General features: G+C 40.6%; 1 protein-coding gene across 5 annotated transcripts in view; it reads right to left on the minus strand.

The window, feature by feature from the left end:
* ADGRV1 (adhesion G protein-coupled receptor V1) overlaps positions 1 to 17,438 on the minus strand; it is a 242,414-nt gene that overhangs the window by 148,399 nt on the left and 76,577 nt on the right. For all 5 annotated transcript variants that reach the window (XM_081930116.1, XM_081930117.1, XM_081930118.1 and 2 more), the window contains 13 exons: positions 17,071 to 17,212; positions 16,410 to 16,672; positions 15,731 to 15,906; positions 14,213 to 14,337; positions 13,790 to 13,956; positions 12,953 to 13,099; positions 12,444 to 12,551; positions 11,670 to 11,922; positions 10,961 to 11,083; positions 9,946 to 10,168; positions 8,903 to 9,107; positions 7,267 to 7,413; positions 1,491 to 1,746 (listed from right to left, as the gene is read on the minus strand). In XM_081930116.1, the coding sequence (XP_081786242.1) occupies positions 1,491 to 1,746; positions 7,267 to 7,413; positions 8,903 to 9,107; positions 9,946 to 10,168; positions 10,961 to 11,083; positions 11,670 to 11,922; positions 12,444 to 12,551; positions 12,953 to 13,099; positions 13,790 to 13,956; positions 14,213 to 14,337; positions 15,731 to 15,906; positions 16,410 to 16,672; positions 17,071 to 17,212 (2,335 nt within the window). The remainder of the gene's footprint in view (positions 1 to 1,490; positions 1,747 to 7,266; positions 7,414 to 8,902; positions 9,108 to 9,945; positions 10,169 to 10,960; positions 11,084 to 11,669; positions 11,923 to 12,443; positions 12,552 to 12,952; positions 13,100 to 13,789; positions 13,957 to 14,212; positions 14,338 to 15,730; positions 15,907 to 16,409; positions 16,673 to 17,070; positions 17,213 to 17,438) is intronic.

Here is a 17,438-nt window from a genome sequence, read left to right on the forward strand (position 1 = left end):
CACTCAGTGGGCTTCATGACAGAGTGGTGATTAAAACCCTGGTCCCCTAAGTCCTACTCCAGCACTCTAACCATTACTCCACATTGGATCTCTTACCCGACATGTCTTTGATATAATTTCTGAAACAGAATAAATTTATTTTCTTCTAGTTCAGTGAGTTACAACTGCAGTGGAAGCATTTCTTGGAGGTGGGGGCAAATGATTGAAATCTGGGGCTAGTAGCACTTTACAATTCAAAGCTATATTGGTCAGTAAAGCAAACTGAGTGCCACAACCCCAGAGTTGTTCGTGACTGGACTTAACTGTCAGGGGTCCTTTACCTTTACCTTTTTATCGGTACATTTGATTCAACTCAGTTTTATTCTGGTTGGTCCTTACAAGAACCAAGTAACTAAGAAGTGGTGCCAGAGTTTGATTCCACCATGCTCCAGCCCCTTTTCTGTTTGTGTCATATGCTTCAGATTGTAAGCGTAAGACAGGGACTGCCTTACCCCAGGCTGTTCTGGAGTTTTCTTCAGCTGAAGAGTGGCATTAAAATGAATAAAACAATATATTTACTTAAAATAAAACAACAGTTGAAATAACAGAACACACTGTGATGCAATGAATCAGCAACAAATGTTGGGATCTGCCTTGCTTTGCTCCCTTTCATTATATCAGAACTTGAAAAGCATCCAGCAGGGCTAACTGAACAGCAACGACTCATTCAATAAATTACATTTAAAAAACTGCATCAACAGGGCCAAGGAAATCTGCCCAATCTGGACATGACTGAAAGCAAATTTAGATGGCTAAAACATGCAAGGCCAAGCCCTGTGCTACAGCAGAGGGTGGAAATATTTTGCGAAGCAAGCCTCTTAAGGTGTTTTGTACTCGGGCACAAGTACAAAATGCACGCATGGAGGATGCAGAGATAATACTGTACATTCTCTTGTTGAAATATACGGATCTCACTGCTATATCACTGCATCTCAAAGGTGTGGGTTTTTTTTAACTCATTAGGCAGGAAAAAAATACTAAGAGGGCTATCTTAACTTTTCCCGTCTGCCAGTGAACAGGAGCACCAGTAGATAGTGGGCTCCACCACTGTGGAAGCCTCGGCTGCACCAAGGTGAGCTGACAGCTATGGCCAGCATTTTCCCCACAGATGAAAGTCCCCAAACTTTCTGAGGCAAGGAAGGGGCAGGCTGATGGCAACTTTGGGTCCTCAGGCTCTCCTCAGGGCTGATGTAGTGAGGACAAGGGAAGCAACAGCTGGCACAAGCCAATAGGTGGGTGTACTTCTTTCTTCCCGGCCCCCAATCAAGACTGCTCTGTAAAGCTGAACTGTTCTCATAAAGAGACCTGGAAATATTTTTAATTACCTGCCCATCACCAGCAGGTCCCAGGATGGGTTACAGCAATTTAAATTTTGATATTAAAACTGGTTAAAACAAATTACCATCACAGGAAAATGTGCTTTTCACAGGAGGATCACAGAATTGACTCACCTTCAGGTTCCGCTACTTTAACAAAGAGAGAGTCTGTATGCCATCCTACTGTGCCGTAAGGAATGTCATTAGGCAAAATGGAAAGTACAGCTTTTGCTCTGTTTGGATCAATGGTGGCTCCAATTTTGGGATCCAGAACTCCCATAGTGCTGACATGAGTAAGAGTTATAATCACAGTCTCCGCAACTTCAGGAATGACATCTGCAAGGACTGTTAAGGTGATTGTGGACAAGGCTTGACCTTCCGAAAATGTAATCTAAAGATTTTGAGGAGGAAATATTTAACAGAATGTTTTAAAAGTAGCCTAGGATAAAACATTGATTCAGAAACTGTAGATTGAATTCAACTAAGATCTACTCAGAGTAGATCCATTGAAATGAATAGGCTTAAATTAGGCATGTTGTGTCACGGCTAAAATGGCCGCTGTTTCTTTAATGCGAATAAAGCTGGGTCAGCATGACTCAGCGGCCTGCACCAAGTTGTATATATAAGTGAGAAATGTTAGTTTGTTGCTGAGGCTGGTGTTTGGGTTGGTTGGTGCTGGTGTGTGGAGTTATTCAGTCGTGTTTTGCACAAAGACTTTTAAGAATAAAACTCTGCAAGGATATTCTCGTGGACTCTTTTTGTGCCGACAAGGGTCCGAGGACCAGGCTGAAGAGGCAAAGGGAGGTCAGAACCTTTTCCTCCTTTTTTTTTTTTTGCTTTTTACAAACACTGACAGGTTATGGGCCCAGTGTTTCTGAGCATGTGCAGAGTGCAAAACGACTGACAGCATCTCAGCAGGGAGCTGGTGAGTCCTGGTGGTGTATGGAGCCGGTGGCTCTGCGTTGGTGGCAAGCTGTAACTGTCTGCAGCGACGCTGGAGCAGCTAGGATCTGAGGACCAGAAAAGCACTCAGCGTCGGCTACTGGAACAGTTTGAACTGCTAGAGGACCACAGTAGGCGACTCACAGAGCGGCTACACCAGTTGCAGAGCCAGGCGGGACCTGAGGGTCAACAGAGGCAGCAGCTAGAAGCCGGTGAGTGCCAGCCAGGACCATCTAGTGGGACTCTAAAGAGAGAGTCTGGAGAGTTTGCTGGAGGCCCCACAGAAGGGGCTCAGCAAGCACCAGCAGAGATGGCAGATTTCCAGTCTTCCCAAGTTGTAAATATTGGGGGAGGCATCCCTTTTGAACTTCTCTCAGAAAGCAACTGGCTGAGTTGGTCAATTAAAATGCAGCAGTTGTTAAGGAGAGATGGACTATGGGACTGTGTTGAAACTGAGGTTTTGAGGACTGACTCTGCTGAGAAAAAACGGCTAGATGAAAGGGCTCGTGCCCAAATTATGCTGTGTTTGAGCAACTCTCAGTTATTGCATGTAGCAAATGCCAGCACAGCGTTTGAGTGCTGGAATTTATTAAGGGCAATGCATGTCAGAGAAACTGCTGGAACTATAATTTCTCTGACCAGAAGGCTGTTCAGGACTGTTATGAAAGAAGGTGAGAGTTTGGCAACTCATCTTCAAACGCTGAAATCTCTGTTTCTTCAACTACAGCAGAGAGGTAAGCGTTATGATGAGACTGACCAAACCTACATTATTCTTTCAAGTTTGCCTGAAAGCTGGTTGCCCGTGATTAACAGCATGGAGAGTATGCGTCCCCGAGATCTGACCCTTGAGTATGTGGTTGGAAGATTGACCGAAGAAGCAGAAAGAAGGTCAGATAAACAAGCTGAACTCCAAGAGCGGAGGAGTTACAGTCGAGGGGGCCAGCAGCAGAACCTGCCAATGGAGCAACGCCAAGGTTTGGACTTGGCCATGGCAGTGAGGAGATGCTATAGATGCAACCAACCCGGGCATCTCCAACGTCAATGCAGGGCAAGACTTCCAGGAGACGACGTGGAGCAGAGACAGCAATCAACGCAGAAACGTAAGCAGAAGGGGTTCTCTTCAGAGAAGAACACGCGTTCTGCTCAGTTTGTTTCTGCATTTTCTCAAGAGGAGAGGAAGATACCTCGAGGAACATGGTTGCTGGACTCTGGGAGCAGCAGGATTATCTGCAACAGTCGGGAGGACTTTAAGACCCTGGGGAAGCCAGCTGATGGAAAAGACTCAATTTATCTTGCTGATGGTCGTAGAAGCAAGATTGATGGCCAGGGAACATGTTTCCTGCAGTGCTTGAACACTACTCTACCAGAGACTCTGTTTGTCAGCAGTTTGGACTATTGTTTGCTGTCTGTAAGCTGTTTGATTAATGCAGGGTATAGTGTTAACTTCACACGGGATGGCTGTCTGATAAAGAATGGAACTCAGGTATGTGGCCATGCAAAGTTGGAAAATGGGTTATATGTAATGCAGGACAAGCCTGTTAAAGCAGCCCAGGTGGTTCAGGATAATTTGCCAGTTCATAAGGGGTGTGTACATGAACTGCACAGAAAACTGGGTCACGCCAATTTCCGTGTGCTTTCAGAGATGCAAAAGGTGTGCAAGAACCTAAAAGTAAACAGCTGTAACTGTTTCCTAGATTGCAATGTATGTAAAATGGCCAAATCTAAGAGGAAGCCTGTGGCTTCTAAAAGTGACAGAGTATCTAAAGAGGTTTTAGAACTTGTCCATTGTGACGTGATAGGCCCTTTTCCACAGAAGACTGAAGGAGGCGCCAGATATGCTTTTCTGGTAATTGATGATAAATCACGTTTTAGTTGGTTGTTTTTGTTAAAGCAGAAATCTGAGTGTTTCCCCACATTCAGAGAATGGGTTGCCCAAGCTGAAAAGCTCTTCGCTCGCCCTGTTGTGCAGTTGCAAACAGATAGGGGTGGAGAATTTCTGAACAAACAATTTGGGACATGGTTGCGACGTAAGGGGATCACTCATCGTTTGACTAACCCTTATAGCCCTGCTGAAAATGGTCTGTGTGAAAGACGTGGGGCTGTAATACAGTCAGTAAAGGACTGCCTGCTAGTGGATGCAGGATTGGGTCACAACCATAGGCTGTGGGGCGAGGCTTTTCTGACAGCGAACTTTTTGATTAATAGAACCTGGTCTAGCTCTATAAAAGATATTCCTTATCGTGTGTTGTTTGGGAAAGAACCAGAGTGGACAATGCTCCATAACTGGGGTGCTTGGGCACATGTAAACATCCCCAAAGCCCAGCGCCAGAAAGGGGGTGCTAGAGCGCAGAGACTGCGGTTTGTGGGATATCAGTCCTATGGCAAAGGGTGGCGTTTCAATTTACGCCCAGGACGAGTGGTTCTGTCACGAAGTGCAGACTTCGCTGACCAGGACAGATGGACTGTGATCCATGCCAACCCAGATTGCCTACTGCCCCTGCAAGTAAGAGAAGAGGCTTCTTCTCAGCCATTGGCAATGCAGGAGCAGGAGGAGGAGGAGGCACAGATTTCCCCAAAAGATGTGGCAAAAGATACTACTTCTCTAGAGGAAGAGGAAGAAGAGCCAGAGATAAGGGGGGAAGAAGAAGTAATAGTGCCTAGGCGCTCCCAGCGTTCAAACAAGGGTGTACCTCCTCAGCGTTTGACCCTAGGAGGAGTGAGAGTATGCAATGTGAGTTGTGTGGAACCACAAAGTTATAATGAAGTCTTAGACTTACCCCCTGGGGAACGTGCTTTGTGGGAACAAGCTATGAAAGAAGAAATGGACTCTTTTAAACGTAACAAAGTGTTTGAGGTCATAATGCCGCCACCTGGTGGCAGAGTGGTGTCATGCAAGTGGGTTTACAAAAGGAAAACCCTTGCATCTGGGGAACCACGTTTTCGAGCCAGATTAGTAGCCAGAGGGTTCACTCAGATTAAAGGGGAGAGTTATGATGAAGTGTTTTCTCCCACTGTAAAGAGTGAAACTTTTCGCTTAATGCTTTCCATTGCTGCTGTAAGACAACTAGCAGTGCACCATTTTGATGTTGATGCTGCATATCTGCATGCAAATTTAGACCATGAAGTATTAATGAGACAACCCCCTGGGTTTGAAGAGGAGAATGGTGCAGTCTGGCGTTTGAGAAAGGCTGTTTATGGTCTCAAACAAAGTGGAAGGTGTTGGAACCAGTGTTTAAATGAAGCCCTTGTAAAACTTGGTTTTAAAAGGAGTGTGGCTGATCCATGCCTGTACACCAAGGGATCAGGCAACAAATATCTAATGCTCTTAGTCTTTGTTGATGATTTGCTTGTGGCAGGGAGTTCCACAGATGAGATCCAGAAGCTCACAAGTCAACTGGAAAAGAGGTTTAAGCTTAAAGCCTTGGGGCCTGTAAGCAATTACTTGGGAGTAGAAGTAAGGCAGGAAGCTGATGGAAGCTTCCTATTGAGTCAGAAGGAGAAAATTCTTCGTTTGATAGAGCAGTTTGGCATGGAAAACTGCAAGCCAGTTCAGACTCCCATGACACCAGATTTCCCAAAGACAGTGTGTGATGATAAATTTGATCAGCCTGAGTTGTATCACTCAAAAATAGGATCACTGTTATATTTAAGCCAGTGGTCAAGGCCAGACATTGCATGTGCTACAAATGTTCTGAGTCAACGTGTATCTAAACCCAGTACTGCTGATTGGTGTGCTTTGAAAAGGCTTATCAGATATCTAAAGGGGACATTAAATGTATGTTTGAAGATATCTAGTACACAAGACGAAAAACTAGAAGTATTTGTTGATGCGGACTGGGGAAGCTGTGTAGCTACCAGAAAATCTACAAGTGGAATGGTTGTGATGTTTGCCAATTCCATAATTGGGTGGAGGTCAAAGAAACAAGGATTTGTTGCAACCTCATCCTGTGAGGCAGAATATGGGAGCCTGTCGCTAGCATGCAATGAAATCATGTGATTTATACAGATACTAAAAGATCTAAATTGTAAAGTTGATTTGCCTATCCAAGTGTATGAAGATAGCCAATCGTGCATTGCATTAGCGGGCTCGGAAATAATGAAATCCGCATCAAAACATATTGCTATCCGTCATGCGAATGTTAGAGATTGTGTACAGAATGGGGTAATCAAACTGGAGTATTGTCAATCACAAGATAATATTGCTGATTTGTTCACCAAGCCTTTGCCAGCAACATGCCATAATGAACTGATGACAAAACTGGGTTTATGTATATAATGTATGTATGTATTGTTTCTGTTGGGGTTTTTCGCATTTAAAGAAACAGAAGGGGTGTCACGGCTAAAATGGCCGCTGTTTCTTTAATGCGAATAAAGCTGGGTCAGCATGACTCAGCGGTCTGCACCAAGTTGTATATATAAGTGAGAAATGTTAGTTTGTTGCTGAGGCTGGTGTTTGGGTTGGTTGGTGCTGGTGTGTGGAGTTATTCAGTCGTGTTTTGCACAAAGACTTTTAAGAATAAAACTCTGCAAGGATATTCTCGTGGACTCTTTTTGTGCCGACAAGGGTCCGAGGACCAGGCTGAAGAGGCAAAGGGAGGTCAGAACCTTTTCCTCCTTTTTTTTTTTTTTTGCTTTTTACAAACACTGACATGTTGCAGATTGTAATTTTGCTCATGCAAGAAGTAGTTCATGATTTAGGCTGGTTTGTTCATATCCCATATGGTCTCATGCCCCTCAGGAGCTCATAATGGCTGCATTTGCTCACAATGGAAACCAAAGTGCATTTCAAATGACCAAGTCATTATCCATGACATCATAAGTCAATAGAAGAAAACTTTTTCATCTGTCAGCAAACATGATTTTTAGTGCTTACATATGCAACTTAGTAATTAATTAGATTACTTGTATACTAGTAATTAGAGCTTTACACATTTTCTGCAGCTAATATTCAGCTTGACAAAATACGTACCACCCCTGAAGTTGGAAATATATCGTCAATGCTCCCATGGGCCTTCCACTGTACTGTAACACGCCCATAGGTACTTATTAAGCGTTCAACATTCAAGGTGATCAAAGTGTCCTTTTCCATTTCTTCTACTTGTTTAAATAAAGAATTCTAAAAAATGTACAAATGAAATAGAAAAGCATGTGAGCAACTTCAACAGGAATGCATAAAAAGGTTACAGCTAAGTAGCATGGGGGGACGGACGGACTTGATTCTTCATATTTAATTTCCAAATCAATATATAAGGAGTTTTACATATACATTAACTTCATGTTTTAAAATAGTCCAAGTTCGCATATGTTTCAGGAAAGGCGTGTTCTCCTTCATGGAGAGCACATGTTGCGATGGGGGCCGCCAGGACACTCCAAAGTTGTGGGGCGGGCTAATTGACCGTTGGCCACTGAAACAATTGGGCTTCCCTTGTTGTTGGGAAGAAGTTAATGTTGCCATTTGTTGATTGACAGCCAGAAATGCTTAAACTCCTTACATGAGGCTAGGGCTTCCTCTTTTTGCCCGTGCATCGGATTGCCCGTCCCCCCCACCCTAGAACAAGGGTTGTTTGCTTTGACCTTTGCTATGCCTGTCATGGGGTCATCTGCTTTGGGGCAGGGGCCCGGTAGGAATTTTGTCCATCTGGCTGATTGGCTGGGGCTATTTGGTTTTTGCCTACTGCATAGCAAATTGTCACAACTTGTAAGGTTGCAGTTAGGCATTGGTTTATGGTTTGGTTGGTTGAGGGGCATGGATTGGCTGTGCCTGCCCCTCTAATGCTGCTGCTGCAAGGGATTCCGTTAAAGGAATCGGGGGCTAACTATTGCTTGTCCACCCTGTCAAGGGGGCTCGGCCACTGCAAGAGATCCTGGCTGCATTTGGGGAGGGCTGAGGGCAGCTTCCCTGCTCCGTCACTACCCCCAAGAGTATTCCCCTTTTCTGACTTTCGCAGGCGTGCGGAATGTCAGTCTGTCCCCCACGCTGGGGGCAGATAGTCGCAACCAATGCCTAAGCAACCACTCACATGTTTGTATTTTAATAAAGCTGTGACCAAAATTATGCCAAAAACCTTAAACAAAAAGATTTGGTGTGATGTGTGAGTTATTGGGGTGGCCCTGGGGACCTCCACACGCAACTAGCATAGAGCAGCAACTAGAATGGTGGACTTGGACTAGAGACCTGGGTCTGAGCCCCTCTTAGCAGTGAAGCTCAGTGGGTGATATTGGGCAAGCTATTCTCTCTCAGACCAACTAACCTCACAGGTTTGTTCTGTAGATAAAATTAAGGGAGATGGAATCCACATACATACCCTAAGCTAAGAGGTCCAAATGCAGTAAATTTAATTTCATGTATTATTATAATTTGTTCCATTGTAAGCTAAGCGAATTACATGATAAAAAGCTCCAAGTTACAGTGAATAACATGGTGAGCTATTTTGCAAGGGGGAACTATTTAGACATGATTTTATGTAGCCTTACATCTAACATACTTATTTTCATCCATATAAAGAAGGTGTGAATAATAATAATGCATCAGAATAATAGATCTAAGTATTCACATTGCTCTGATATTGGTCTACTGCAAATATATTCTAATATAACTCAATAACCTGGGCAAAAGCAACAATTCCATGGGCATCATCATTTGGTGGTATAATTATGGTAACATAACCATTAGGACCAATTTCTGCACCACCCTTTGGATTTTTCAGCCATACTCGAAAAAATTCTTCTTCCTCCGGGATTGTGTCATCAAATATATTGATTGCTATTACAGCTTCTTGATCTCCAGGTTCAAATATCAGTTCACCTGAACTAGCATAAAAACACATATAGAGAGCATAATTATAATTAAAGACTAGTTATCCAAGACAACTATAGCAAAAAAATGGGTTTGTCATGCAAAAATAATGTATCACAGACCATAATAATTAAAAGGTATAAATTTGACTCCTAAGTTTTCAGTTACCATTTGTTGTATTTTATGTAGCATTACAAGAAACATATTACTCATACATACTTTAAGCAAACAATTTATATTGTATTTTCTTCCTCTTTTGAGCCAGCATGTTGTAGGGATGGTTATGAGTAGAACACACCTTAACTTTAAACTCCTTTGAACTCAAGAAGACGAAGGAGGTGTTTTTGACTGGAATGAGCAATACATCAGATTAATAAAGACTTTTACCTCCAGGGTGAGGGCGACAGAGGTCTCCCAACAGCTCTCAGAACCCCTTATTAAATGGCAGTCCCCAGGATTCACTGGGGGGAACCATTTCTGTATAAAATGGTATTAGACTGTTTTAAATGTATAATGCAGATGAGGCTTCTATCCTGACTAGTTTGGCTCCTACTACAGCATGTCTGTTTACTCCCTGCCTACTCTATCCTGGGTTTCTACATAGCTCCACAGATAGTATTCTCAGTGACTGATTTGTACAAAGCTTTCTGACTATAGCATGTTCACTAGATATTCAAAGGGTCAGAACTGATGTGCAGATTATAGGATCATATAAGGGTCCCATAAAGTTAAAGCAAAGGGAAGAGAAAGAAGATTGTGGATATAAAAGTTGTTTTAGACATTACAACCAAAACTAGACAGGAAAACTCATTCCGTCTGCTTGTAAGTCAATGGATAAAATCAGGAACCTACCTCGGTATAAAATCTGATTGGTTGGAGACTGCAGTCAGCTCATAAACATAGGAGTAGGATTCTGCAGACAAGACAATTAGACTTTTGTTGGAATTAAGAGACACTACACTGACAGTGGTGAAATGATTGGCAGAAGGGGCTTCCAGCAATGGAGAGAACTGGTTTTTTTCTGAGTTCCAAGAATACAGAGCTGATTTATCCTTGCTAGCAAAGAGCAAATGGCCTGCATCAAGAAACAGAAAAAGGAAAGAACTTTAGAGGGACAAATTTAAAATGTTTATGTTGAAAGAAAAGAAGAGCTAGTTGGTTAATTTGCTTTCAATGTTTGTTACATCTAAGCATCTGCTTAACATTTAATTCCTCTTTATATTTTTACTTCAAGTAAAGTTTTCAACTTATTTTTTAGAACATGAAAAATAAAGTTTAGAAAAGAATGGTTTTCAACTATAATGAAATGCTTGCTCTGCCTGGATAAAATTGCTTTAACAATTAACATTACTTCTGTCTCATCAACTCTTTTTATTTTTCTGTCTAATATTGACATTTCATTTTGATTTCATAGGAAGAATGTTTCCTGCATTAAATTATTTACTTCCTCTAAACCTGGCATCAATATCCTTCAGTATATTAGTTTCATGTTCGTGTTCATGCAACTCCATGATACTACACAGAACTAGTATGCCATACAGAGAAAATACGGTAATATCAGCAACAAAACAACAAAAACATGCCCATTAAGTATCCTTCTAGATTCAGACCTTCAAACACCTTTTGACACCAGAATAAATGTATCCGAATCATTTTCCTGCATATGTACACTGAGAAACCATGGCCAACTGCAACATCTCTCAGCGTGCATGTGCAGCAAAAAGGAGTATTTGTGCTATTTATACACGGTGTTTCCATGTACATACTTTTTCCAACAAGGAGATGATACAAAGTGTTGGGAAAGCATTTTATAGAAGCCAACTGTAAGAGGACCTTCTCCCCACACCAACCAAAAAACCCCACATACCTACACCTGAGGGTGGGACAAAAGTATGGATTTCATTTACAGCTTTTATAAAAAGGGACTGAAAATGCCTGAATGAAGGTTGTCCTGTCTCCCACACAAAAACTTCACATGTATTGTTGGGCCCTGTGGAGAATAAGAAGAGGAAGAGCATAAGCTTGCATGCAAATATTTTAACCAAGATTATCAGGTAATTATTTGCACAGTGACTAGCACCATAGTACCTGAAAGTATTTATTTATGTTATGTATCTCAGGAAAAGCAAAAGTATGATATAACTAGAACCACAGATGGGACCAACTTCTGGGATTTTATTTATTAATTTCTACCTAAGTGAAAGTATTTGATAAAGATTTTTTTAAAAAAAATTAAGAATCAAATAAAATGTAGAAATCAAAATAATTGTAAATTACTAGCTTCTGATGTGCTTCTTGAAAAAGTATCTGCTGCACATTTGATCATTGCTAGCCATCCTGAGTTCCTTTTGAAGGAAGAACAAGATAGAAGAAATAATAATATTACTATTACCATTTTTTATTATTCAATTACATTGGCAAGGACAAGCTTTTTATATAATAAAGAGGCCATAGAAACATTTTCTTGATAAGAGTCATAAAGAAGTAATTTCCGTTCCCATTTCATGTTTCTATTTCCATAGTAACAGCTGAATCTTAATGTATTTCTGTCAAACAGTTCTTGTTTGTATGAATACCTTTTGCAAAAATTAGGTAGATGTCAGATCCAGAAATGAAGGCTTTGACTCTTGTTACGCCATTGATTGGCAGTTCATGAAGCTTTCTAAATTTGTTATCTGGCCATTGGTATAAAAGAGGAGCATGTGAGGTGTCTGATGGAGCCACAACTAGATATGTAGTGCCTCCCCTTGAGAAAAGATCCACGCTTAGAACTCCATTCACCGAGAGCTGATGATGGAATCTAAAGACGCCATTATCCCAGAGGAAAATCTGTGGAAAATGAGGGGAGAAGAAAACACCTTTTGTTACAGCTCAGACTATACACAAAGAAATCAGAAGTCATGTTAAAATGTATCAGAAACAAATGCAGTACTTACAAACAGAAAGCTATGATAGGGTGCATGTAAGTCCAATACAACCCAAATTTGTAACTTATTGTCTATACCAGAACAAGCAGTTTAGTCAGTAAGCAAAGAAGCACCTCTGACAACTGCAGAATAATATAGCTTATTTTAGCTATATTTATTCTAGCTATATTTATTGGTGTGCTTTAGAAATCTTGTTTATGAAAATATATAGTAAGCATCTGCAGTCAATTTACAAATTATTGAACAACGACAGAAATTACCCCCGTCTTCTTACTTCAATTACATCAAATTGAATTTGGTGCATTATTTCTACTCAGATGCTTAAACCATTCAGAATGCTGCAAAAGTTCTGAATACGTTGATCTCAAACAGTCTAAAGAACAAGCACACATTACACAGGAAGAATAAGGAAGGTCTTTCAACCTGGAGAGAATTGGATTCAGGCATACAACTTGCAATAACCAAGTAGTGCTTTTGGTCCAAACTGAAAAACTTTATATCACTGCTATCCGGCACAAAGATGGTCTGGATCTGCAAGGCGAAAAAAGATTTATCAAATTTAGGGCATTAACACGCATGTAATTTATTTAATATTGTACTATAATGTAGCGAATGGAGAAGAACAGAAGGCAAGAGGCGGGCGGGCAGGGTCCCAATGAAATTTTAAAGACCCAGGTCTGCCACTGAAGAGAGGATGGGAACAAATACAAAATAGGTAGCTGTCATTTCCTCCATTATGCCTAATTGCTGCTTGGAGCTTGATTTAAATTTAGGAAACAAGGGGGGAATTCCCCTTACTCCAGCCCAGTTTGGACCCCCTTCCAACTATATGACAACTATCACAGGAAAGCATGCTGAGAGTGAATGCACTCCACCAAATCTATGTAAGTATATTGGGTTTAAAAAACTTTTGGATGAGCTAAAAACGTTACCTGTAGCATCTGGAATCCAGGGGTGAAGGAGTACACAGTGTTGTTAGAAGGTCTATCTTGTTTCATTCCACCATGAGTAATTATTAGGTAGGAAGCGCCATTGATTTGAAATGCCATGCATTGATGAGGATTCGCAATACTAAAATCCTAAGGGGGGGAAATCATGGCGTCAATGACTTAAGCACTTTTAGTACCATGCACGAACAATTGTTTTAAAACAAAAACATTTATTTAATGTTATATTAAGGTGAGATGAAGGCAGGTTCCAAAGGAGATTCTCTGTACGTAAGAAGAGAATGTTGGATCAGGTCAAAGGTCCATCTAGATAATCATTCTGTTCTCACAGCTGTCAACCAGCATGCAGTAATGGTTGGTGAGGCAGAGCAGAGTTGCTCACCTGCTTTTCCAACACAGCATTACTGCCAGTTGCTGAGAGGGAGGGGTACAAGGTGCAGGTAGCTAAGCACAGTGCAGGTGCACTGGCGGAGCCAATCCAACATTCCTGCCACTGTGCTCGCACCACACTGAGCTCTCAGTGCCTTGTGCCTTAGCTTCTCAGGAATCAGCAGTGGTGCTTGATGTTGAGAAAGCAGGTGAGCAGCTCTGCCCTGCCTGCCCTGCCCCACCAACTGGCAACACTTCAAGCCCGTAGAGATCCAGGTTCGAGAAGCCTGTGGCCCACCAGATGTTGTTGGACACTGGCTCCCTGTTACTGTTGTTGCAATATTTTGTATGTCCTGAAACAGTGCTAATAGTAATCTGGATTATTCCCGAGTGCTGTTATTTCCATTTTATTTTCACATGGGAACACTTTGTTTTATAACAGTGTGTATATACCTCAACAGGAACGAAAACTCCCCGCCACTGGAATATTGAAGAATTTACAGCTGGGTACGTCCGCAACAATATGCCATAGAGAGAGTCCCCTGCTGCAATGAAGCACCAGCTGGATATTGGTTCTTCTGCAAAACTTTGTAAAATGGACAACACACTTAATCCACCTTCTGCAACAAGAAGAAAATATGCACCAGTTACTGTGTGGATTGGCAGGGAAAAAAAGAAAGAGAAACCCATATTATAGAAGTGAGGGCCTCATCTCAAATGCAAAAGAAGAAAAAGTGTGCAGCAGAGAAAACAGTGATAGATTTACAGCCAGTGACATTGGTCAAGTCAGCTCCTGGGTACAACTTAGTTCTCCTTGTTTTATTAGGCCAATTTGTAATATGTGATTTTAAAAAACCTACTCATGAATTGACTTACTTATCCCAAATGCAGTATCAGACTGTGTTTCCCATTCCACACTCACTGATGTGTTCATCCCATTGCTCCGGGATATTTTCAAGTAGACTGTAGTGTTGGCTTCTTCAATTATGAGAGAATTTGTCCTAAAAGTTATGGAGACCATTACTAAAGTAAAGAAATTAATGTCCTTCATAAGACTAGGGTATGGAGGGCCTTAACGAAACTAGGATCTGAGGCCTGTTCCATCCTCCAAATTCAATCCTCCAAACCATGGGATTGGGTACATTAAGTGTGAAAAGATTCACTAGGTCCAGCAGTTACGGAGTCTGACTGGAATATAATACAGTGGAACCTCGATTTTCGAGTGTCTCAGAAGCCGAATGTTTCGGAACCCAAACACTGAAAACCTGGAAGTAATTGCTTCCATTTTTGAATGCACCTTGGAAGTTGAACGGCTTCTGCTGTGTGTTTTTCCATTTTCTCATTGCTGACAGTCCTTTGCGCCTCGGTTGTGAAACGCATTTCAGAAGTCGAACGGTCTTCCAGAACAGATTACGTTCGACAATCAAGGTTCCACTGTACTTACAATAAGGATGACAAAATTCATTTGCACTAACATGAAAGAAAATCACTATAAGGTTTTATATTATTTATTTCACCCCAAATAAGATAATTAACACATAAGTTTACATATATAGTAGATATACTCTGCTGTGCAAACTGTCCTGGGTGGGGTGGGAATTGCGACTCAGATTTGAAGGTCCCATGAGCAGCTCTGCTCATGTAATGTTTGTGATGGAGAGGGAGGGGACCATTTTTTCTGATTCCTCTTTCCCTTGACGCCCCCTATGCCACAAGGAAAGCTGTGGGAGGTGGTACAGGCTGGGAATCAGCAAAAAAAAAAAAATCCCCTTTCCCCCTTCCTCCTGTGGGAACTTCCTCTGGATTTCATTATTTTCCTCAAACGGAAGGAGCATGCCTGTTCAAGCAAGGGATATTCTGGATCCCACCCTGTAAATGCAATTAATAAAATGACAAACTATGAAGTGTCATAACTCCCATCATCTTACTTTGGGTCTTCTAAGGTATTTTTATGAAAATAGAATCATTCTTTAGTAAACAGATTCATGGACATCTACAAAAAAAAGTTAGATGCAAAACGCTGGTAGAATCTGAAGACATCTACTATTAAAGAATAGATTATCAAGGTATGTTAGCTAGCACAATTTTCTAAAGTAAGTGAAATTTATGGATTAGGAGGTAATAAACAGAACATAGTTGTTTTTGTTAAGAGCTGACAACAGTTAATTGAGTTGTGAAAATGAAAAATATGTAATGATATCAGTGCTTATAGTTGTGTATTTAATGATATATCTTAGATATGTTTGACTTATGGGTTTATAAGCATCTACATTTATCAGTATTTTAACATAAATTTTTAAAAATGAATAATTGAACCAACATAAAATGCAGGACAATATCCTATCCACAAACAAACAAAAAGTGGCATTTACTGTGATGGCATTGCTGGTGTACCTATTTGAAACTGGGAAGATACTGAAAAGTCCCAATGGGGCTTGATTCTGCAACACTGTGATAAAAGTTTCTACTCTTGTGCCCAGTCTGGCTCCACCTGTTGGACTGAACAGGGTAACAACAAAATGTTCATCCATTTCTGGTTCAGTATCTAGTATGGCAGTTATATGCAAAGTCTGTAAGAGAAAACAAATGTATAAAGTGAAATTATTGCATAGACAATGACAGTGAATTTTTGAAACAGAAAGTAGATAGATGCCAACTTCACTATATTATATTGGAACTGTTCTACACATAATAAAATGGCGGACTTCTGGACTGTAACATTTCAGATAATGAAATCGCATTTTCATATAAAAATAGAAAAACCTGTTTTTGAATGATCCACCATGCAAATTCTCACGTATAGTGTATTTTTGTACATACTTTTTGCTAATCTAAGCATTATAACTATGTACTTTCCTCTAATATACGGTTTATTGTAACACATCTTTGGGTTGGAAAATTGCATCGTAAAATGAGGAGGTGTGTGAATTTTGAAGGAAAGCAAAATTTTGTTTTGTATATTAGTACAGAAAACAATAAGTATAGGTTCTCATTAAAATAGGAATTTCTTCCTCATCCCTATATGAAACCAAGTAACATTTCTTCCACTTTGTAATAACTACCTGCATATTACCTTGAATCTGACTCCCTCTTCTAGAACAACATAGCCTTGTGATGGAGTCAAATCTATAGACGCTTCAGAAGAATTTATCTCTCTCACAAGATACTGGACAGTCACAGTTCCAAAGATTCCCTGAGGAGGTTCCCTGATAATGGTTAGTACTGCAACACTTTCCATTAAATATAGTGCTGATGGTTCCCTTAGAAAGAAATGTTCACTGTTGTTGAAGGACAAAACTCCATGGCCATCATCATTGGCAAGGATGGTAACAGTGGCTTTGAACAGAAAATGAATGCAATTATTAAAATTCATCTAGGATAATCTTACCCATATTATACATAAAGGAGCAAAAATGCAAATGTGTTGCTATAAAACCCAAAAAAATGCTGGATCTTAGAATCAACTATTAAGTATGTGTTTTCCTTTGTACAACATTTAACATGTGACGTTACTATTTCTTCAACTAATTGCAAAACCATACCACAGATTGTTTGCTGCTAATTTTCTTGTCCCACAAATATTAAACAGTGCTGGTAGCTGGCTAATTCTCTTGTTGGAATTTAACAGTCTTGAGGAAAAACACACAATTATCCACTGGGGCTAACTATGGTTTGTACAATGTAATTCTGTAATCACAACATACAGAACTAGTTTTAAGATTAGTTAATGTTACCTGTTGTGTTTTCGCCTAACTCTAACCCAAGGGATGGGTTTGTCAAAATAAGCTGGAATCTCTCATCCCCTTCAGGAATCTCATCATCAAAAATCATAACATCAACATATTTATACCTTTCTCCATCAGCAAAAGAAAGTGTCTAGCAACAAAACACAATGACGCGGTATTTTAGAACATTTCAAAATTCAATACTTCATAAAAATTCAACAAATAAAGATAGGAAGAAAGATGCAAATCTTAGGTGACTTTTCCAAACCAGTGATGGTAAGTATTAAAGACATTATAAATCCTTTTCAGATGACAAATGAGTATTCAAGGCACATGTGGAGCTCAGGAATGTGATCCTATCTGCCCCTCATCCTTAC

The sequence above is a fragment of the Podarcis melisellensis genome (assembly GCF_964234715.1).
Source record: "Podarcis melisellensis genome assembly, chromosome: 11".
Classification (NCBI taxonomy): Eukaryota; Metazoa; Chordata; class Lepidosauria; order Squamata; family Lacertidae; genus Podarcis; species Podarcis melisellensis.